This window comes from Protobothrops mucrosquamatus, unplaced genomic scaffold (genome assembly GCF_001527695.2).
Source record: "Protobothrops mucrosquamatus isolate PMUCROS unplaced genomic scaffold, P.Mucros_1.0 scaffold4956, whole genome shotgun sequence".
NCBI lineage: Eukaryota > Metazoa > Chordata > Lepidosauria > Squamata > Viperidae > Protobothrops > Protobothrops mucrosquamatus.
This window is the reverse complement of record NW_015390839.1, coordinates 1-23807: the sequence shown is the minus strand read 5'-3', so window position 1 is coordinate 23807 and position 23807 is coordinate 1. Positions and strand designations below refer to the sequence as shown.

Below are 23807 nucleotides of genomic sequence, written 5' to 3'. Positions count from 1 at the left end.
TGGCTGGCCAGTGCGCGCACACCTGGATATGCATTCCCCCCCCCACTTGCACTAGCACCCGCATGTGTGAATGGGACTGCTAGCCACCGTGGGGAGTGCATGGCCGCTCACACATGCGCACAGCACCAGCGCATGCCCATGCGCGAACGGTGCTGCTAGTGCTGCACCAGTGCATGTGGCCCTGCTTGCGTGCGCACAAGCGCACGCACCAATTTGGAAGCTGCTCTCCTTCCCTCCAGGCCGCAAGCCCAGAAAAGTTGGAGACCTCTCTTTTAAAGAATGCAAATAATCACATTCGGACGTGTTCGTGTACATATTTATAGTCATGCCAGATGGGAATAAAATATAAATGTACATCCATTCATATGTTCATATGTTAGTCCAGAACCAGCTAATTTATGTTTACTGAAAAAGAATATCTTATTAATCTTTTGAAGAAGAATGAGATGCACTTGTTCAGGGTAGTCAGTGCTCAACTACATAATCAGAGGCTTGCTTTGTATAAGGTAGGTTTCTGCTTTCGTTGTCCAAATGGCATATATTGCACAGAATTCTGTAGCATAGAAGACTGGCATACTAAGGTTTTACTGTATCTCTAACACTAAGACAACAAATTTGTTTTCAAAACTTCTTGTAGATTTCAAAAAATGTGACAGTGCCAAACATACTTATTTTGATTCCTTATACTTCCAAATATGATTGGAAGCTAAGCTACAACACAACAGTTGGCCTTCAGTCCAGGCACACTGGTTTACATATTACAGGATCCAATCTGGATCGGTCACCAGGACCAGAGGTTTAGTCTTCCGAGCTTTAGTTTAGATATTAGGTCATAGTATCTAGATTCCTTTCTGTGTTTTCCCTCTGAATAGATTTTTGTAATGAGGAAAAAAGGAAGAAAGTGCTGGAAATCATAGGGAATGGCAAATTATCATCCTCTGGATTCTTTTGTTGCTTGTGAATGAAACAAGTTGATTGCATTAAGAAAACAGTGTGATGGTTTGACAATGTGATGAAAATATTATTAATTAATTAATTATTAATTAATAATTAACCAGTGGAAGCTGTGAATGCTCCAACACTGGAAGTTTTTAAGAAGAAACTGGACAGCCATTTGTCTGAAATGGTATAGGGTTTCCTGCCTGAGGAGGGGGTTGGACTAGATGACCTCCAAGGTCATCTCTCTGTGAGATCTTAAACTCATCTCACAGATTTGTTGTAAGGTAAATAGAGAGTGACCACATTTGCTCTTTTGATCTGTTTGAAATAGAAACGAGATTAGTCAGATAACTGTGTACATCACTGAAAGCTCTTGTGTGCATGTTCTACTGTACTGCTTACAGATAGATGCTTTTTTGTAAAGGGAAAACATGGAAACAGACCAAATGCTGGCTGACCCTAAAAATGGTTCTGTCATTAGCTCTTGGAAGGGTAACGAAGGACTGAGCTGCTGGTTGCTAAGAGCCCCTCTAATTATTTGCTGATGGTCCAGAGTCATTTTCCTTGGTAACCAAAGGGAGATGAATTATTAAAAGCAACTGGCAATGTCAGATGGGGTTGTTTACATAGGGAAGGGAGGCAAAGGGAGGGGGGGCAAGGAAATGCACTCTCAGACAACATGGAGATAGGAGTATAGCTCAGCTGGGCAGCCATCTGGCTTTCACTTTCCTCTGCTTCCCCAAACACCGAAGGAAACCCATAATCTTTTTAATTTACTCCTGGCCATTGTCTTTTGAAATAGATGTAGTGGCTTAGAAACAAAAAGGGCCAGTACTGAAAGTAAACTCTGACTGGCTGCTGCCCCACTGCAGAATAATAACACTAAATACACAATATAATTGGCATGTTCCAGCAGTGGGTATCACAAGGAACAAAGAGATTTCCACCTCTAGCCACAAATGTTTACTTTGTAAGGGATGGTGAGGTGAGGTGTGGCAAGACAAGTTACACTGGATTCTTGCAAAGAATAAAGCTGGAAACAAAGAGCCTGTTCATCTTTGGTCTGCTAGAATTACTGGTTTAGTTTTATGTTTCGTTTCTTTTCTTTTCTTTTTACAATAACACAGACTGACTACTCCACAATGGCAAGAGTCGACCCTGGTGTCTGGAACCAAGCCTGAATCGTGGAATGACCCTTCTTGGTATGTATCGTGAACCTGCCGTTTAAGAAAGGTAAAAGTGTTGCTTTGTAGAACCTGTTGCAACATAAGGAGGAAGTGGTCTCTGCCGCTGGGAGAACCTTCATTCTCAAAGAACAGCTGTCCCTGGTGTGCTTTCTAGATGGGTGATTATTACACTTGCTGCCATTCTCAACCAGTCAGGGTGGGAGATGTGTGCATTATCATCCAATGCATTTGGAAGGTACCAGATATATTTTGGGGGGAGATCTAATTTAGGCGTGGATAGAAGAATGAATGAATGGCTTTGTTGATTCTGTAATAATGGCTTTGAGTGAACTGAAGGTGGATATTTCCATCTATTTGAAGCTAGGTTTTGTTCCAGGAACCATCAGAACAAAACCAAGCAGGTTTGTGTCTGGTTGTCAAGGGCACTAAAATACTACAAGTGTTATTTAGAAAAATTTCCTGAACAGTAAGGACATCTCTCTGGAAAGATCTAGGGAACATAAACCAACATATGCTACTCTCAGATAAAATAACTGTGTGTGAATGCCCAAGTTTGAGTACCTCCAGGCTGGCATTTTGCCTGATAGGATATAGGATGTGATCATGCATGCTAGCCCCATCCCCAGTGTCTCCAGCTTCCTGTTTTGAGTGGGGTTCCTGCTTAGATGGGGATTTATATTTGTTTTTAGTGCAACTAGAAGACAACTTTCTCAACATGCTAGGGAAAAATTAGCCTACACATATAAGACCACATCTGGAATACTGCATCCAGTTTTGTCACCACATTACAAAAAAGATGTTGAGACTCTGGAAAGAGTGCAGAGAAGAACAACAGAAATGAGTAGGGGCCTGGGGTCTAAAACATATGAAGAACGGTGGCAGGAATTGGGCATGGCTAGTCTAGTGAAAAGAAGGACTAGGGGTGACATGATAGCAGTGTTCAAATATTTGAGGGGCTACCACAAAGATGAGGGGGTCAACCTATTTTCCAAAGCACCAGAAAGCAAGACAAGAAAGAATGGATGGAAACCAGTGGTGGGATTCAGCCAGTTCGCACCACTTCGGCAGAACCAGTAGCTAATTTTTTGTTGCCCAGGCCCAGAATGGACTTCTGGAAGTGGCATCCACACAGAGAACCAGTTGTTCACATATTTGAATCCCACCACTGATTGAAACTAATACAGGAGAGAAGCAGCCTAGAATTAAGAAAAAAATTCCTGACAGTTAGAACAATCAACCAGTGGAACAGCTTGTCTTCAGAAGTTGCAGGTGCTCCATCGATGAAGGCTTTTAAGAAAAGACTGGATAGCCACTTGTCTGAAATGGTATAGGGTGTCCTGCTTGAGGAGGGGGTTGGACTAGAACAGGGGTCTTCAACCTTGGCAATTTTAAGTCTTGTGGACTTCAACTCCCAGAATTCCTCAGCCAGCTTTGCTGGACTAGAAGACCTCCAAGGTTCCTTCCAACTGTGTTATTCTGTTATACTGTATTCTGAGGCTGCCCAGAGCACGGAAAGTGTACCCAGTGCCAAGTGTTATGTCCTTTTGGACCTAGTGAAGGGATAGATGTTCACGAGGCAAAAAGGAAGAATGGAGGAAGAGATGAGTTACACACTCATTGTTTTGAATTATATCTGTTTAGAGATACAGGACTATCTGATCATTTGGGGATTGTGTTTCTAGTGATTTCTGCCATTAAAAGGTTTCCTAATCATTGGGAGGTTGGCAGAGAATCAGCTAAATTTCTTACAATTGTCTTTTAGACCATCCTATTTGAGGGAGTTAGAGCATACTAGACTAAAAACTCAGGAAGGGAGAGGATGGCATACCATTAGCTAAAATCATTTTGAAATATCAGATGCCTCAAGAGACAAGTCGGAGTATTGTTGCTTGCTTCCACTTATAGACTATTACTGGCATGTTGGCAAATAAAAGAACATTGTATAGAAGCATTATATTTCCAGTTTATTCCCTTTACAATGGTAGCCCAAGCCCAGTGAAGCTGCCATTATAATTTCTTATCTTACAGGAAAGCTGTAAGTATATAATACATATTTCTTTTTAAAGATTTCTCTGGAGTCCCACATATTGATCCTGTGCTTTCCCAAACTAACATTTCCAGTTCTCTGGACTAGATCTACCTTGCTTAAGCACCTTCCAGTAGGCTTTAGACCACAATTCTCAAATTCCTGTCTAATATGGTAAATCCACTGGTGCTTCATTTCCACAAGGCTTAGTGCTCATTCTTAATTCACCCACTTTACTAATATGCCACTAGCTGATTTATCCATTAACATATCACAAAGTAATGTTTTTCTCCATGTTTCTTTGAGAGTTTCTTAATAGTATATAAATCCTTTTAATGTTAATGTATCTACATAATAGAAGCAATTAAAATAATAGAGCTGCAATGGGCCATTTAGACCATCAATGTTCAGTGCAAGAGCCCAAATTAAAGTATCCCCAATAGATGGCTTTCTAATGAAAGTCAGCCACTGCCTCTCTGGATAAATTGGTTTATATAATTAATAAACACAATGTTATCTTTTTGGTGTTTCACTCGTTTTTCAGTTTCCCTAACTTAATATTTTTTCTGTTACTCTGCAATATGAGTACAGTGTTTTCATTTTTAATTTTAAAGATCCAACCTTTCCTAAAAAGTGAACTGAAAAGGCAACTTAATCAAAAATAGCAAAGACAAAAGATGGAGGAGGGGAAAAGGTTTAAAAATCCAGCGAGCTAATAAAACATTGCAAAACTGCAGTCTTAATTAGAAGCCCCCCCCCCAAAAAAAAATTAATATTAGTTACATTGAAAATTCAAACAGAGAGATAACCTAAACAGCACTGTGGTTCAAATTGCTTTCCCATATACCTTTTATTTTTATTCATTTTGTAGGATGAAATGCCATTAAAGTGGGAACAGACGTTTCTGGGGATGTTAATTCCAAAGCCTGAAGTGCTGAGAGTAAAGAAGATCTGTCTTGATCTCCACCTTAAATTCGTCAAATATTGATGGGGTAGGTCTACTTGTAATTTTAATAAGAGGGTGTCATCATTGCCCTGGATTCTTCCTTGGAGGAGAATGAGATGTCAGGATGAAAATGAAAAGCAGAATCAGTTATATCTGCTGCATCTTTAGGCATTGATCTGAAGTCCTAAGTAGGAAATAGGGAGTCCTGCTAGCTCCCCTCTATGTTCCACAGATTTTGAGCTCTTAAGTATTGCTACTATTACATGGAGAAAAGGCTAATGGGAAAAGAGTGCCGGACACCTTGGGAATCAAAATCACAGTGACTTAACAGCCGAGCCTGGGCTGAGTCAGTTTCTGGACACTATATAAGGGAATATCAGTGGCTGATACATTTAATGTGCCTTCCACTCTCACATTTGGGATTGGGGACCATGAACTGTTCTTGGATATATTTATCTTCATCTGGACTTTTGGCATCTAACTCATTTTCTTAGTATAGTATATCTTGGCTTTAGCGTCGAAAGATAATGTTAAAATACTTCCTGACATCTCTGTAGGCTGGCTTAGCAAGGATCTGACTGTCTTCTACCTCTCAATCTCTGTATCTCTGTGTGACACAGGAGAAAGCAAGCTTATAAAGGGACAAACGTGTCCTCAGATATGAAAGTCTCCCTTGAGAGGTCCTTTTCAATCTCAGAAACCTAGTTTCACTCTTTTCCTCTAAATCCACTCTTAGGTATTTTACACAGCAGAACTCCCTAAGAGACCACTGATTTACAGATGGACAACATGATTGCGACCACATCTTCATCAGAAGATACGAATTCCGTTTCTCTGAATGTTCTCACGTATCTGGATACTCTGACCAACATTACAGAAGACCAATGCTTCAGCGCCCGTTCCCACAGCACTGTCTTACAAGGGCTGCCTTTTGGTGGTGTGCCCACAGTACTTGCTCTCAACTTCCTCCTTTGGATGGTGAGTGAGAAGGAGAAAAATTATCTTCCTTTATTATCTGTTCAACCATAACAGCTGGGAATGACGGATAAGCAGTAACATTTGGACACTTGGAAAAACTTAAATTTTATATCTTTACCTCAAACACAGTGCATGAGATAGGGCAGTTTTCTCCTTCATTCCCTAATATAATTCTCACTGGTTTCTTCCTTATATGTTTCTTGAACTCTTGAGAAAAAAAAAATCTCCATCGATACAAAGAGAGATATTTTCTACTAAATATTAAAACTATGGCAAACACACATTGTATGGCCTTTAGTCAGAGGGGTGTGACTTCACATTGGTAGTAAATAGGAACAATTCATTCAGTCAGGTAACAGCAAGGTTTCCTCTCCAACGTTGCTTCTGACATTCACCCCAGCCAGTGTTCCACACAGGCCAGATAGGTCTGCAACCAGGCATCCAGTATATATATTTCATTTGGAGACCACCTCAACAAACAAGCAGGAGAATTCATAATTTCTTGTTCATCTTTACCTTGTACAGTTTTACACTTTTTCTCCAGTTTAACTCAAGTTCAGAATTCAACTGAGAGGGGTATTTGTATCTTAGTGTGAGTTCCACATATATTCATGCTATGCAAGACAGAATTAGCATATAAAAATTCCTGCCTGTTTATTTTCCCACCTTTAATTTCTATTGGCAGGGTACATACAACATATCTAACTAGATCAGTTAAAAACTTAAATGGATGCGTTTGTACCATGTGTTAATCTTTATTAATGTTAACTTTAGTTAGTTTCTTTGGTGTGTGATGCAGTTAGCAAGTCATATGAACGCAGCCTGGTTACAATTCAGTGAGTTGTGCAAACCCAGAAAACAATTCAAAAACCAAGTTTTAGTATTTAAGTGAGCTCTGAAAATCTATGGAAGCAGAAATCCCACTCTGCAGCTATTATTGTTCTTCTTTATCATTTATTGCAATTTCTGTCACAGACGGGGAAAAGGGAATGGAGTATTTACTTAGTGAAGAGGATCATTAAGCCGATAGTGCTTCTCTCCAACTGCAGGTACTTCTCTTCATCTTTTCCTGCCTTCGGAAAGCAGCTTGGGATTATGGGCGCCTCGCCTTGCTGATGGATAATGACAGGTAAAATCTAACCTTTCTAACAGGATGGAAAGGCTGAAGGCCACAGAAAATAGTGGAATAATTTGCTGTTTCCCAGGTTTTTCCAATTTAATGTCAACAGATGTGTTATGACTGCAACTCTTAAGTATTACCTGCCCCTAACAGTCCAAACATTTTGGAAGACATCAGACTGGAGATGGCTGCTATTCATAGTCCAAAATTATCAGTACTGATGGGTGCTCTGTTAAGAATAAAATGCACCAGGGCCGTATTATTAAAGCTTCGAAACCTGGCATAATAATAGAAAAAATGTCATTAAATCTACATGACTAGTGGACTGTGAAAGATTTTTGCAATGTCCCTTAATTCCAATAGAAGAAAAAAAATAATGAAATTCCCTTAAATTTCACTTTTAAAAGATGAACGGTCCAAGGCACCTTCATAACATTTGCAACATAAGATGAAATCACAGAATTGTAGTTGAAAGGGACCATGAAAATAATCTAGTCCATCTCTTACTAATGTGCATGAAAACCAGTTGAACTGCCCTCAAGAAGAAGCTGTCTCATCTTTTCTTTGTAGCCTCCAGCAATGGAGAACCCACAGCTTCTAAAAATAGATTGTTTCACTGTTGTACAGATTTCTCCACCCAAAATGTTTCTATATTCCATCAATATAGTAAAACTGCACAACTGTAAAGACAGGAGCAGCAACAAAATCACACTGTGACAATACCAAAGAACTGACTGAAATTATACCACTGATGGAATATGGAAAAAAAGTTGTCTAACCTCTTACCTTATCCATTGCTTTGATATGTGGTGCTGAAAAGTTCAACTGGGATTGCCACCAGACAAAGTTTTGAAAGTTAAGATGTCTGGAGGAAGATGGTGAACTTAAAAAGCATATTTTAGTAAAGAAGAACTGAGGAGACCAAGGTGGAAGATGCTTTTGGGCAGAAGATTACATGAGAGCTAGTTAGTGAAATAAATCAATGAACCATGAGCCAAGAAATGTCTAGTTGATCACTTGCCTCAGGATTGATTTCCCTAAGCGGTAGCTATATGTTAGCCTTAATAGATTTCCTTCTACTCCCTGTAATGTAGGAATAATAAAAACAGCTTTCTTGGGGGGAAAAAACACCAATGCAGTTTTCTAATTCTGACCCTTTTCGAGATGTTCATCTTCATTCCATCCATCTCAGTTAATAACATTGCTTGTTATTACTAATTGAAGGTTTCCCTCCCACTGATTACTGTTGTTGTTCTTTTTTTAATCAGCCGTTTGCCTCCAAGCACATGGAACTCCTACGAGTAAATAATACAGTGGTGATATGGGAATCGAAGGCTTGGGGAATTGAGAATTCTTGTGAAAAAAAGAATTGCCACTGCTTTTAAAGGAGCATTTGAGAGTCTTATCAATTCCACCCAGGATCAATTAGCTTTCCCCAAATCAATGTTTGTCGAGATGGAAAATGTTTCTCCGTTTGTATTTCAAGGAGTTCTTGGCCTTGAAACTAAAAAGACTCAGGATCAAAACAAAATAAATTTATGTCAGTTATATTTTCTCTCTTCCAGAGGAGGCAGAGAAGGTGGGTGAGTGGTGGAGGCAGATTGGATTAGTTTGGTAGAGATGTCAAATAGAGTGAATCTGCTCCTGATTGTCCCAAATGTGCTATTTAAAAAGGATACTGGATTTTTCCTCCTTGAAGACGTTTCACTTCTCGTCCAAGAAGCTTCTTCAGTTCTTCTTGGACAAGAAGCGAAACGTCTTCAAGGAAATAAAAAACAAAGTCCAGTTACCTTTTGAAAAAGCATCTTTGGGACAACCAGGACTTGGATGACTGAGAATCTCCATAGACATTCTACTTCTGATTGTTTAAATTCACTTCCTTCCCATTTTGCAGTGGCTTTTCTTTCTTTTATAGAATGTTTGAATGTCATCTGGTAATATGGGTAAACTCCTTTAAAATATTCTCTTGGTTGTTAATCTATAATATATTGTCTGTCTGATAATGATGGGTTTCATTTGATTGTTTAATGTTGGGTGAATGGGAAAGTTAGAGTCAGCATCTAATACTTAAAATTCTGTTTCTTCACCATTACCTTACAGTAGTATTTCCAAATATCCATGCTTTTAATCTAGAGCATCACATTTTTATAATATGTAGTGGGTGTCCTTTTCATGAATGCTACAGTTTTGAAATTACTCTTGCTGAAATTCTGATCGGGCCATTCTTAATGCTATTATGTAAAATTTATTAACCCTTGGTTTGTATAAATAGTGTGTTACTTTTCCACTGGTGATTTGATTTGGCTCTGGGTATTATTCCTTCTCCCATTTATGGTACATCTTTTTCGGATATAATGTTTAAGTAAGTGCCAAAGATTGTAGATATTGAAATAAAATCCAGAATGAGGGTTTTAAATTCTGGTCTTAGCATAATTGTGAAATGCTACCTATGAGCAAAGAGATGCTTAGGTTATGAGTTCTTCCATAGGCAACTTGCATTACCTCAGTCATGCTGCTATGCAGGGAGTATCACTGCATAATAGCAATGCTGTAACAAGTTTGGTGCCCTTATTTTTTCCACTAACTAATGGATCAAATGTCTAGGGTAACAGAGAGCAACAGCAGAGAAGAAAAAAAGTTCTGGTGAGCTCCAGACTTGTCAAATTGTGGTTTCCGTGCTGGGGTTTGCTATACTGTACTTTGGTAGATATAAATATGGTCAACCCTAATTGGGGGGACTATTCACCTGCAGAAGTTCCCAAATGTAATTCCCAGCAACTTCAATTTAAAAAAAGAAGCAGAAATTCATTGTAGATGCTATTGTACTAGATAAAAAAAATTCAAAGGATTATTGGGAATTACAATTCAGCAACATCATAGTTTCTCCATCCTGGCCATTATATACATAAAGATGCTAAAGTAGTAGTATCTGCTTCTGCTTCCTAAGAGCAGAAAAATGAACAGATGGAGAGAGCAATAAAGAAACTGGAATTTAAGTCTTTCTAAGAAGTAAGAATTGTTGCTAGCACACCCAAGGCCAGGTCATACCATCTGTTGGAGCTCTCAGAATAGTTGAACTATGGATAATTCCATTCTGTACCATGTATTTTGTTCTTCTTACTAGTTTTATTCCATTGATAAGAGCTGCATAAGCAAACTGTGGAAAACAAATTTACCATTAATCTTGTATTTCATCTTAAATTATTAGTGCTTTTAATATAATTGGGCAATATAATCATTGACACCATGATCTCAAATGGTGCGAAAAATATGAAGCAAATTGTCTCTTCTCATGCAAAATGAAATAATAAAGTTACAAAGCAATAAAGATGGAGAATCCAGAGCATAGTGATTCAGTGAAGAACAAGGATATATGTCCAATCCCAAAGTTCTCAGTTCATTAAAATGCTTTTGGCTGCATATGTTCTTCTGGCTTCCAATTCCATACTCTCTATAGTGAGTGGCACCTTCACACTTTTTCCAAGACCACCAAAGCTGTAACATTTATTGGGGAAGGGCAGACATATGTTTTCTTGAACTTTCCTGAGCATCAGTATCTTCTTGGAATATTGTCACTCTTCTTCTTCTTTTAGAAGCTTGTTGGTGTCCTGAGGTTGTGGAACTGTAGATATTTAAAAGTGGCCTGGTCAGAATAATATTCCTCTCCCTGTTCTTTTTCTTTTCTTCATCTATCTCCAATTTACACTTTCTTCCTCCTGTCTCTCTCTCTTTCCACATTCCACCTTCTTTTCTTCTTTCTGCCATTTACTTCCTATATATGGGAAGCCTGACATCCCTCTTCTATGGAGAACAAAGTGAAAAAGAAAAGTCCCCTTCTGAGAGCAGCCCCTTGGATGCTGACAACAAAGATGTGGTAAGTTTGAGAGAGGCTTTGAGGGGGAGGGGGGCTTATGAAAAAAAAAACTGCATGACAAAGAGAATTCCTATCCCTATTGGTCATTTCCATCAACTAGTTATAGGAAGGCAAAAACAGGGTTGCTGATGCCTTGAGAGTGAATGACCTCTATCGGCTTTATGGACATGTGAATTTCCCAATAAGGCAAAAGTGATTGTCATTGTTGCTCTTATCAAGCTGCTATTTTCTGATAGTAATTTGATGATGATGTTAGATCAAGAGAATGGCCAAGTTCAATGAGGTGAATGGTCCATCTGTCTGAAACTCCCGCTTTTGATCATTTGTACAAGATTTTCCCCAAAAAATGTCTGGAAAAGATAAAAGACATTTGGACAACCTGTCTTCCTAATGGCTTATTTCCTACACAGTAAATCAGTTTTAAAATTGTATATCCCTGTTAAGTTTGAATGCTAATCTCATGGCCAAGTCCCTTACTGTATCTTTCTGATTCCAAGCCAAGAGTTGAGAAATGTATGTCCTTCTAGATGTTAAATTTAACTCCTACCACGATGGTGGCGAACCTATGGCATGTGTACCAGAGGCGGCACTCGGAGCCCTCTCTGTGGGCATGCACGTCATCCCCACAACCCCTCCTCTCCCCAACCCCTCCTTCCCCCATGGCCCCCTCCTCACCAGCAGCCCCCTGGAGAGTCATCCGTGGGCACGGCCCGCACAGAGCAGCACAGCCTAGGACATGGCAGCAGGGACAAGACTCCGCCCTTGTGCCCTGTCATGCACAGATGTTGCTGCGGTGCACGGGCGGAGGACGTGGCCACCATGGCACTGCAGGGTCGCCTGGGCGATCTGCTACAGTGGGCCGTGGAGGCAGTGGGTGGCCCTGTGGGTGGGTGGGACGGGGTTTGGGGGCAGGTGGAGCGGGGGTAGGCACGGGCAGGGTAGTTTTGGGGCATTCAGTCTCTAAAAGATTTGCCATCACTGTCCTACCATATGTCCCTATGGCCAATGTTACTTGGCATTAAGGGGACCCATAAATATTTTACCCTTGTTTAAGACAAGTTTAATAATATGCTCAGTTACTTTACTCTTACACCATATCTAGGGGAACAAACAGCCATAAATAGTTGTTTCTTCTATAATTGATTTTAGCCAGCTCATTGAAATTCTCCAATTTTCTTTCTAGGGATTCTGCTCCTGGCTTCTTTCAATTTACCAGATGAAGTGAGTACATGCCACTATGGTGATATTGATGAAAATTCATAACCTGCTCCATCTTTCATGTGATTGATTACAGTACTGTGATGATATCTTCAGCCATGGACTGTTTGATACTTGTCTATGAAAACTGATTTTTTTTCTGCTCTTGCTGAGAATCAGCAACAATGAATTCACAGAAGCTTATTTTGAATAGATATGCACTGCATATAATTACAGGCCTCATTATGACGGGAGATTAACATGGCTTTGATGGGGCTGGACCTATTGTTCAGCAAAGTGAGCCCTATACTTCAGATGGCTGAGATTTACAAGTGTAGCAACAGCAGTTGTTGATAGATAATCCAACTTTAAGGCTTATATATACATTGCTCTGGTTTTAGTGGACAGAGCACCACTAAAGCATCACTGATTTGTTTTAATTGGAAAGGAGTGGCTGATTAGCCTGAGCTGTCTCCTCTCTTGAATGTTTTGAATTGAAAACAGCCCCTGAATTGCCATGTTTTAATCAAAGAATTAATAAAAAAAACTACTAAATCATCAATGGAATAAGAAATAAATGAATGAAATTATTATTACTTGGTTATCATTAGGTAGCAGAAAACCCCTTTTGCATTTTGCACATGCAAAATTTAAGACGCATGTGGCATTTTATGATGAAAAATTTATCCTCTACAATCTGAAGCCTAATTCTCCAGATAGCCAACTAAGCCACTATGAAAATTCTGTTTCCTTTCCAAAGAGAGAGAGAGAGAGAAAGAGATTGGAAATTCAATAAGGAATTAATTTCTCCTCCCACTCAGTTACCTCTTCAAGCAAAAGAAATCTTCCCACTCATTTAGCTATTGTTGTGTCATAAAGATATTATTTTTAAGGAAAAAGGAAGGGTTTGTTTATCACAAAAAGCTGCCTTTTACTGAGATATAGTATGTTTAGATGGTTTTTATGTTTTTAATTACACACTGCCAGAGTCGCTCTGAGAGTGAGATGGGTGATCTCTAAGAATGGCTCTTACTAAGATAGAATTTATAACAATAATAACAACAATAACAACAACAACAACAACAACAACAACAATAATAATAATAATAATAATAATAATAATAATAATTGTTAGTGTTGGGAAAATAATTTAGTCCCTCTTCTTCCTAATCAATACCTCAGTGTTTAATAAGCAAATTCAAACATCGTGATTGTTTGGATTTCTCATGGGACTGGATTTTATAACACAAGTCATTTTTTAAAAAAAAAATCCAAAGCATGTGAAGTTCATGTTCTAAAATATATTTGGAAATGCCATATGTGAGGAAAACCAGTACACATTTCTTTAGAAGTATGTTCCTCATCTGTATTGAGTCAGACTTTTTTTTTAAAAAAAGAATGCAGATGGATGCATAAGTGGAACAGAATAATTTACATATGAAAACCTGGAAAAGAAACAAATGGGTGTGTGGGGAAGTAAACGGAATAAATTTTTGAAACCAAATTAATTAATGCTGTTTTCTTATCACTCTGACCCATCCTTCCCCAACCTTGTGCCCTCTAGATGTGTTGAACTGCAGGTTTCCTGCTGGCTGGAGATAAGGAGGGTTGCAATCCATCACATCTAGAGAGCACCCGGTTAGGTAAGGTGGTTCCGGTATTTGAGGTGTCATATATGATGGTTCAGAAAAGCAACTTTGCACTGAATTACAATTATATATTGCTATTTCACTTTATTATTGTTTTGTTTAAGGGGAACTTCTTCTCAAGCTCTTTCCATCCTTTTATGCTAAAATGATTCCACTTGAAAAACTTGTTTTAAGGTTTTAGGTGGGGTATTTTGTTTGTTTTATTGCCTTCTTTGATTTGAGGATATTCAAGATAGTAAGGAATGGAATTCCTGTTTGGGTAGGCATACTTACTGACTAAAGAGCCTTGCTAATACTTTTTTGGGGTCACATAGTCCTAATTTTATAAAACATAAAGCACAGAAATAAAATCCCTCTGTTCTATGATTATATCGTTTATTTTATTCTGGCAGAAAAATTACATAGTCAATGCTGTTCTTTTTTTTTCATTTCTGGATGAAGGGAAAACTGTAGAAAGGGATCTCATTGGGTTGATATGTCTTTCTTTCTTTCTTTTCTTTCTTTTTCTTTCTCTTTCTTTCTCAGAGATGAAGAAATTCAAAGCAAGTGTGGAGTTGATGCCACAACCTACCTCTCTTTCCAGCGGCATCTGTTGGTGTTGCTCTTGATTGCCTGTGTGCTGTCTGTGGCTGTCATCCTTCCCGTCAACTTCTCTGGTGATCTCCTTGGTAGGTAGCCCTTTAAATTCACTGGGCAATTAATTGTGGAGAGCACCAGTATCTCAAACGCTTAAAAATATCGCTGTACAACTTTTGAGTAGAATGCTATGCTAAGAAGAATAAAATGCCTTTTGTTAAAAATGTACTAACTTCTGTCTCCTTTCTCTCTTTCAGGAAAAAATCCAGCTAATTTTGGCCGAACCACAATTGCAAATGTTCCCAAAGAGTAAGTAATTCCATTTCTTCGGAGGTGAATTAGTCACTGTTTGTAATGATGGCATTGTGAGGCACTTTCTGCAAATACATAAATAAATAAATGTTCAATAAATCCTTATTTAGTTTGCCTGACATTCTGAGCCCAGTATATATATATATATGTGTGTGTGTGAGAACAGGTGGATTGCTTCAATATGAACAATGTTCAATTGTAAGCTACAAATAATAAATATAAATTTCTGTCCAACTAAGCTTCCCCTCAAAAAGAACTATTGTCTTTGACTAATTCTGCACCACTGATTTCTATAATTTAGCTGTGTCATTTTGAATTGATGCCAAATGAAAGTTCTGTTTTGGTGTTCTACCTTGCAAGCATTAAAATGATTTGTTTTCCTTTAAGACATTGCTTGACTAAGGCTTCTTCCATGCATTAATCATGATTCTGTGACAGCATGCAACGGTGAAGCCAACTTTCTGTATTACAGATAGACAGATGGCTTTGAATCAATGTCCCAAAGGTGCTTTTTCAGGAGGCAACTGGACTTCCTTGTTTTTCTTTGAAGATGTTTTGCTTCTCATCCAAAGAGCTTCTTCAACTCTGACTGGTTGGTGGGGAATGGAAGGATTTATATTCCTTGCAGACAGCTGGTCATTTGCATTCTTTTAGAGAGTCATTGGGACCATATGGAGGTTTTCTGTGTCCTCAGGGTTACCTGAGTAGTGCAAATGGGTGTTGAGCCTTCTGGCTGCAGGATGTTTTCTGCCCTGTTCCTGTAGTCTGCAATGTTTTCTGGAAATCCGTTCATACTCCCACACCAATTGAAGGGTGTTCATCCCAAAGTGCATAGCTAAATGTCTATGGAGATTCTCAGTCATCCAGGTCATGGTTGTCCCAAAGGTGCTTTTTCAGGAGGCAACTTTTTCAGGAGGCATCCAGTCAGAGCTGAAGAAGCTTCTTGGATGAGAAGCGAAACGTCTTCAAAGAAAAACAAGAAAGCCCATTTGCCTCATGAAAAAGCACCTTTGGGACAACCATGGCCTGGATGACTGAGAATCTCCATAGACTTTGAATCAATGGCTGAAAACAAGGAATGGCTGGCATCTTCCAGGAAATAGTAGTTATATTGTTTTCTAATAAAGATATCTATTTTTTCCCATCTGAAAATGTCTCTCATTTTTGCTCTTATTACAGTGACCGTCTCTTGTGGCTGCACAGTATCTTTGCTCTCCTCTATTTCATCATCACTGTTCTCTGCATGACTCATCATTCCATCCAATTAGAGTATAAGGAAAATGAAAAGGTAATAATTGCAGTGGTCTCATTGACACCTTCCTTTCTGCCCTTTCAGAGATGCACATCTAGGCTAGTGTTTCTCAACCTTGGCAAGTTTAAGATGTGTGGACTGCATTCTGGCTGGGGAATTGTGGGAGTTGAAGTGCACATATCTTACATTTGTCAAGACTTAAAAATACTGATCTAGACCAGAGGTCCCCAACCTTCTGGGCACCAGGGACCGGTTACGTGGAGAGAGGTTTTTCTGCAGACTGGAGGGGGCGTGGTTTTATGTGCTGCCTGCATCCCGCAGATGGGGCTTTGCTTGTTTGTGCAGCCCGGTTGCTGGAATGCTGCCGCCCGGTGCCAGTCCATGAACTGGGAGTTGGGGACCCCTGATTTAGACATTTATCATATGTTGCATCAGGCCAGGGAAGAAATTTGTCCAAATATTGGTTTGATATTGTTTAAATGCTGCAATTCTTGTTCTGAAAGAAGCGAGCTTTTACCACATAAGCAAGCTGCCACTGGAGGGTCATAAAATAGGAGTAGATATGCCAAGCCCTGCTTCATGCAGGATGAGGGTGACACAGCAATATTTTAATTAGCCATTTCTATTATTAAATTTTTCTTACCACTAAATATTTTCTTGCAATGTTTAAGCAAAATGTATCCTCCTGTAATTTAAGTCTGTAGTCTTACACCAGTAGAAAATAACGAGTACAAATAATACTAGAGTTTAAGTGGCAAAATACTGGAAACTGACTAATGTTACACCTATTAAAGTGTCTCCACTTCTGACCTCTTCCCTTCTTGTCTTTTAGCTGGCCCGGACATTGATGGTTACCAGGATTCCCAAAGAGATCACAGATACATCTCTTGTTGTCAAACACTTCCAGTAAGTACAACTACATGCTCAGTATTATTCTTTTTTCGTAAATGTGCTCTAACTCTTTTAGCTAGTGATAACCATGGTGAGGAGTCAATAATAAATACATCGAACAGTACAGGTAGTCTTCAATGTACGACCACAATTGAGTCCCAAATTTCTGTTGTTAAGTGAGACATTTGTAAAGTGAGTTTTGCCCAATTTTACGACCTTTCTTGCCACAGTTGTTAAGTGAATCACAGCAGTTGATAAATTAGTAACCCGGTTGTTAAATGAATCTGGCTTCCCCATTGACTTTGCTTGTCAGAAGGTCACAAAAGGGGATCGTATGACTTTGGGACACAGCAACAGTCATAAATGTGAACCAGTTGCCAAGCACCTGAATTTGGATTAGAGGGATGCTGCAAAAGTCATAACTGTGAAAAACAATCATAAGGCACTTTTTTCAGTGCTGTTACAACTTTAAATGGTCACTAAATGAATTGTTGTAAGTTGAGAACTATCTGTACACAGCCTAGCACAGAGCCCTGAAGAATGCCACTTTACACTTTCTTCCAGCTTGACATGAAGCTATTGAGATACACTCATAAGAAAGGATTATTAAGCTCATGTAGCATTCCTTCTTGCTCAGAACTTCTCATATTCTTTAAGCTCACCGGGAAGATGTTTGAACCACTTGTCAAACTGCAGGGTCATTTCTGTGCAACACAGTAGTAACCTATATGCTTTATCGTCATATCTAGAATTCACTTGGGCCATATAATGCTGAACACAGTGTTAGAATTTCATTTCAACCAGGACATCATCCTCTTTATTTTCTTTCCAAATCTCTCTAACCAATTGGAGAGAGACCTATATAGAACATTCACCTTAACTTGGATGAGACATCAGCCTTTCACAAAAAGCCCACTTCCATTATGCTTCATTTTGAACAGTGAGTGACTGCTGTCATAGGGGTTGTGCCAGATATCATCAGAAGTCAGTTCACCTGAATTGTGTCAGGCCATCACGAACATCCAGTTGCTAGACAGAGCAGGCATAACTATTAATGTCTGTGAAGCATTATAGGTTGAACATTTGACTCATAGGGATGCAACTTTGGGGAGGATGGCTTCCTTGTTTCTGACTACCAAAACCTGCCTGAAAATAATTTAGCTTGCCATCTACCCATATATGTGACTCATAGAAACCACAGCGAAAAATTGATAACTAATTCATAATTTGGGCTTTATTTATTTATTTATAAAATTTATTGGTTGCCCAGCTGGGTGGCTTACAGTCATGAAAAAACAAGTATAAATATACTAAAAACATAAATAAGTTAAAAACCAGTCAAACACTATAATCCCATTAAAGATGGGAAGGGCGGAAGCAGGATGGGAGGGGAGGTGGGATTAATTAATTAATTATTAGTCAATCAAATGAGCAACTGAGATTTTGTCACCCCCTTCTACCTTTCTTTCCTAGGTGGAGTTCTATTTCTTAATTCTAAAAGTATGCCAACTCAAATAACATCAGTTACAATAACTAACTATTATTTTCTCTTTTCATGAAGCATTTTCTCTTGTGAGAGTTGATTTCTGAAATCTGATTTGGACTCCTGATGGACATTGATTGATTAATTATGATCAATCAAGTTGGTGTTGCTTCTTATTGATCCTATAGATATATTTTCTCCATGATGATCTTTCCATAACCTGGTCCTTCAAGTCTTCCAACTGTGCACCCATCATTACTATGATTGAGTCTATCCTTCTTGCTGCTAGTTGTCCTCTTCTTCACTTTCCTTCCTCCTCTTGCATCATTTAACCTTCTTTATATAGCTAGGTCTTTGCCTAATGTGTCCAAATTAGGATAATTCAAACCTAGACATTTGTGCCTTGAGTGAGAACTCTGGGTTGATTTCTTTGAAGGCCAATTTATTGTGCATAGTACAGCCAAGAATGGTATTCTCAGGAGTCTTCTCCAACATCAGATTCAAAAGTGTTGTGCTTTTGCTGTTCTGCTCCATCAAAGTTCAACTTTTCCAATGATATTTCACAGGGAATATCATGCTTCACACTATTCTGAGCTTTGTAGGTATAGGCACATCATGGTATTTGAATGACTTTTCCAATTCCTTCATAGTTCTCTGTCACATTTAGTCTATGGCATATTTCTTGACTGATTGTTACTTTGCTGTTGATTCTAAAAGGCAAAAGCTATGTACCATTTTTCATTTCTTCATAATCAATTCTAAGACCAGATATTGTACCTGTTGTCATTAGTTTAGACTTCTTTGTATTTAATTTTAGTCTCATTTTTTTTCAATGTGCTGCTTGACTTTTATTGCTAGTATTTGCAGATTCTTTGCATTTTCAGATTAGTGTCATCAGCATCTTCTTCCAATCTTAATATACTGTATACAGTGTTATACAATATATTCATTATATAGGTCAGCGGTCCCCATCCTTTCCGGTTTGGCAGACCAACAGCAGCAGCTGGGCAGCAGCGACTTGGCAGAGGACGGGATGATTTTGCACACATGCCCGCCGCTTGCACAAATGGAGCTTTGTGTATTCGCCCGCCACTTGCACGGCCTGGTTCCCAACGACCGGTACCGATCCACTGACTGGGGTTGGGGACCCCCGATATAGGTTGAATAAATAAGTGGAGAATATACAGTCTTGTCTCAATTATCCTCCTGGAGCCAGTCTATTTTACCATATTCTGTGCATGCTGTGACTTCTTGACTTGTATATGGATTTTGTGTGAGAACAATGTTTTGGGATGCCCATTTTTCCAAGCACATTCTACAAGGAATATCAGATCTTTGTTATTAAAAAATTTGATTGTCTCTTCTGATAGTGAGGCTTATCCAAGCTGCACAGTGATCGGTGTCCAATTTTGCTCTGATGTTCGCAGATTGATGAAGCTGGATTCAGAGAGGTAGGCTTTCAAATGTCTTGCTTAGATCTGAGTTATTCTGAATCCCTTAGAATGTGTGGAGGAAAATGTCCTGGGATTTTTGTGCATCAGGATCATGCTAGAAGAAGTTTTGGTTTTTTTAAAAAATACTAGATAATAATAATTAGCACCACTGTAAAAAAAATGTCATCATCCTTCTTCACCTGGTGAAGAGACAAAAAAGAAAGTACTGTAGTTTCTTGTCCTTTGTTTAAGAAGCAATTTTTTAACCTGGTATTCATTATCCATTTATTTATTCCCTTATAATATAAGTGCCATAATAGAACCCATTAATCCTGTTTCCACTGCCTGTCATTTTTGCATTTTTTTACCCACTTCAGTTTCTATATTAGCTTGCTATTTAAAAAAACCTTATCAATATATATATTTAATATATTGGTTCAGTGTATTTTATTTATTATTTTAAAAGAACCTTCATTTCAGGTTATATTTCACTAGACTGAATACTTCATAGTTAAAGAAGACCATAAAAAGAGTTCAGTTTGGTGTAGTGATTGAAGGCACCAACCTAGAAACAGAAAGTGAGATGCTAGTCTTGCCTTAGGCACAAAACCAGCTTGGGTGACTTTGGGCAACACATTTGCTCTCAGCCTGACAAACTAGGAACTAGAAAAATCTTGCCAAGGAAATTGCAAAGACTTAAAGGAATTTTAAAAAATGATAATATATCTGGAAATGCCATAAATCTTTTCTAGTTTTCTGAAAACAGGGCTATAGAAGCAGTCACAGGTACTGGTCTTGGTGAAAAGATGTGTCAAGCTCATTTTGGAAAATTAAAATCCTTGGCATCAAACCTGAATTCCAGAACAGGGAGAGAATGTCATCATCTGAGACACTTGTTTCAAGAACACGTTGAAGCCCTTTTCTGTGCCCAGTCAGTCTTTTGTTCCATGAATAAAGGCAGTTTCCAATTTTGAAGCTGCTTCCGTGAAAGGAAGGTTGCAGTGCAAAACGCTAATCCTATTTTCCTATAGGCTTTTGCTTAAGTTTTTTCAATATTAATATCAGTTAGTAATAGAAAATGAGATGAATCCAAATTAAATATATAAACAACCACCTAACATAAAACAGAAATGTACATTTCCCTTTATTTCTTGTATTAAGAAAAATATGACACTTTCAAGAATATGTAATTAAATGCTATATTTTCAAATGTATTTATAACTATGTGTTTTGATGCTGTGAAAGGTTTTTCAATACTCAGGAGAAATATAAAATCCAGTGGATAATTAAGCAAGGTACTGTTTTCTTATAGGAATGTGAAAATATTGAATTCTCTAAGCATTTTTGGTTTGAAACATTTTTCCCCTCAACTAATCTATCTGTCTTGCTTACATATACTTTAAGCACTAAGGGACTAGCTGAGGTCTTCTATGATTTTTGGAAATGAATGCAACTATGGCTCAAATATTCAATAGGCATATATTTACCTTGATGACAAAAGAAGAAAAGAAGCAACATGTTTAATTTAAAAGCATAATAAACACAATGAATCATCAGATCAAATGCCCAGCATTTGGCCCTCACAGTGGCTAATCATATGCCTAACAAATGGCAGCCATCTAAAGTGACTACAAGAGTGTCTTCCAATAATACCATCAGAACCAACAACCAATGAGAAGGTCCATGAATTTATCTTACTTTCCTTTTAAAATCAACCAAATTGCAGGTCATCAGAAGGGTACTCTAATCATAGGTGCCCTTCCTGCCAGTTGGCATTATTCATCAGCTTTCATACCATCAAGAAACACACCATTTTCTGAATGATATCTCCAGACATTATTTTCAGTATAATTACATGTCAGCAAAAGAGAGGACTCACCAGATCCACCCTAGGATTAATGGAAGCCTCATTCAACTTGATTTGGTCCATTTGGTCTTCACCATTGTTCCTAGAAAATATTCTTACAGTTTCATTCCAAATCAAAAGTGCCAGAAGTTTTCATTTGTAAGAACATGAAATACGAGATTTGGAAAAGTGTCATAAAGAAATGGATGGCTGCATTAACATTTTTTCCCCTAATTTTATACCTGCCAGGCGCAAGGCAATGAAAGGGAGGCTTTACTTCACAACCAAGGCTCAAAAGGAGGGGAAAATTATGATCAAAATCCATCCTTGTTCTCGAATTTTCTGCTGCCGTATTTGTGGCTTTGAAGAGGTACAAAGAATATCAAGATATTAACTGATTGTAAAAAAACCAGCTCTGGGAACTTTGGGTTTTGTGTTCCCCTCATTGTTGTGTACATGCTACCAATCATTGACCTGGGCTAGAGACGGTTCCCTTCAATATCACATACTGACCATAAAATAAATAATAGCCCAGCTCAAGAGGAGAACTGAATGCCCAGTTCTGCCATCCTACTCACCTAGGCCAGGGGTAGGCAACCTTGGCTCTTTTATGACTCGTGGACTTCAACTCCCAGAATTCCTGATGCTGACTCAGGAATTCTGGGAGTTGAAGTCCACGAGTCATAAAAGAGCCAAGGTTGCCTACCCCTGGCCTAGGCTAAGCTCATGCCAAAGATAAGATTTCAACTTTGGACTTCTAGATCATTCATTTTAGTGGACAGAGCAATTAAGCTCTGAATGATTTTTGTTGTTTCAAAAAGGGAGAGCCTAGCTATACCACATTCTCATCACCTACGTCAGTGTTTCTCAACCTGGGCCATGTTCATACAAACAGAAAACCTGACAATGGGGGGGGAACTTCAATTCTGGGAGTTGAATCCACCCATATTCAAGTCGCCAAGCTTGAGAAACACTGACCTACATGCTCGGTGATTATCGCCTCAGAACATTATCAAGGGACATACAAGTAAACACAGGTCACTTTTCACTCTGAAAAGAAACCATGATGGGTCAGGTTTTCTATTTGTGTGAATATGGCCCAGCAACTGGAGATAGTTACAGAGAAGAGGATCTTCCCTGCTTTTATCCCCATAACAGTAAACTTGGCCAAAGAGTTGGAGAGTTGGCCAAAAGGAATGACTGATGGCCAAGATGGGGACTCGAATGGCAGTACTATTCATCTGTTTAGCAAATATATAAAGGGAATTATTTGAATATCCTGGTAGAAAAAAAAGCAAAAAGAGAAAAAGGTTTGATCAGTACTGGTACATATGGTACTTTAAAGTGGCCCTATGTTTCAGGCTTATGTTAAAGTCAGGAATAGATTATGGTTATTAAAATAACATTTTCCTCTCTGCCTTGTTGTAGGGCAGATTCACAGCTCAGTACAAGCTTTAAAGATGGTGGCACAGCTCTGTGTCTTTGCTGAAAGCCTGCTCCCCTTAGTACCATTGGGAGAACATTATAATCTGGCATCTCTTCTTGTTACTGAGCTGTCACTTACTTGATATGGTTGTTGCTGCTTTATTTCATGTGGTGTCTGTCAGAAAGGTTTGGAAAGATGCAGTTCCTCTCTCTCCCTTGCATTGACACACCTTCCTGGAACAGCCAAGAGATTTTTCTGGCTGTTAATATTATTACGGGTCTGGTCATAGACTCTGTCATCAGAAGAAGCATAATTTGTTTATCCTCTTGATGGAAATGCTTGGATTAAACCATCAAACATCTTTTCACATTCTTTCCCAATGTATTATTTGGAAAGACAATCAATGAAGGCTGCCTCTGGGAGAATATAGGAAGTCTGTTGACCCCATTTATTCTAGCTGACACTTTAAAATTAATGACAAAAAAAAAGAAGTAAGCTTATTTCTTTTTGATTAGGTGGATGCTGAGCAGTACTATGGGGAGCTAGAGGAGAAACTGACAGATGAGTTTAATGCTGAACGCAGCCGGATTGCTCTCAAGCGTCTTGACATGGCCTTCGTCACATTCCAGGATGAAAGAATGACAGCCACGTGAGTCTTCCTAGTACAAGGCC

The 23807-nt window shown here is 38.7% G+C and overlaps 1 protein-coding gene across 1 annotated transcript in view; it reads left to right on the top strand.

Moving 5' to 3' along the window:
• LOC107299460 (calcium permeable stress-gated cation channel 1) overlaps positions 1-23784 on the top strand; it is a gene marked incomplete at its 3' end in the record, with an annotated part of 31707 nt that extends 7923 nt beyond the window's left edge. Inside the window, exons 2-15 of the mRNA XM_015828816.2 lie at positions 2067-2141; positions 5024-5144; positions 5835-6076; positions 7126-7205; positions 8465-8497; positions 10983-11070; positions 12254-12291; positions 14442-14584; positions 14750-14801; positions 15984-16092; positions 16889-16962; positions 19801-19881; positions 21959-22079; positions 23651-23784. Of these exons, the coding sequence (XP_015684302.1) occupies positions 5879-6076; positions 7126-7205; positions 8465-8497; positions 10983-11070; positions 12254-12291; positions 14442-14584; positions 14750-14801; positions 15984-16092; positions 16889-16962; positions 19801-19881; positions 21959-22079; positions 23651-23784 (1151 nt within the window). The remainder of the gene's footprint in view (positions 1-2066; positions 2142-5023; positions 5145-5834; positions 6077-7125; positions 7206-8464; positions 8498-10982; positions 11071-12253; positions 12292-14441; positions 14585-14749; positions 14802-15983; positions 16093-16888; positions 16963-19800; positions 19882-21958; positions 22080-23650) is intronic.
• Positions 23785-23807: the final 23 nt, after the last annotated feature.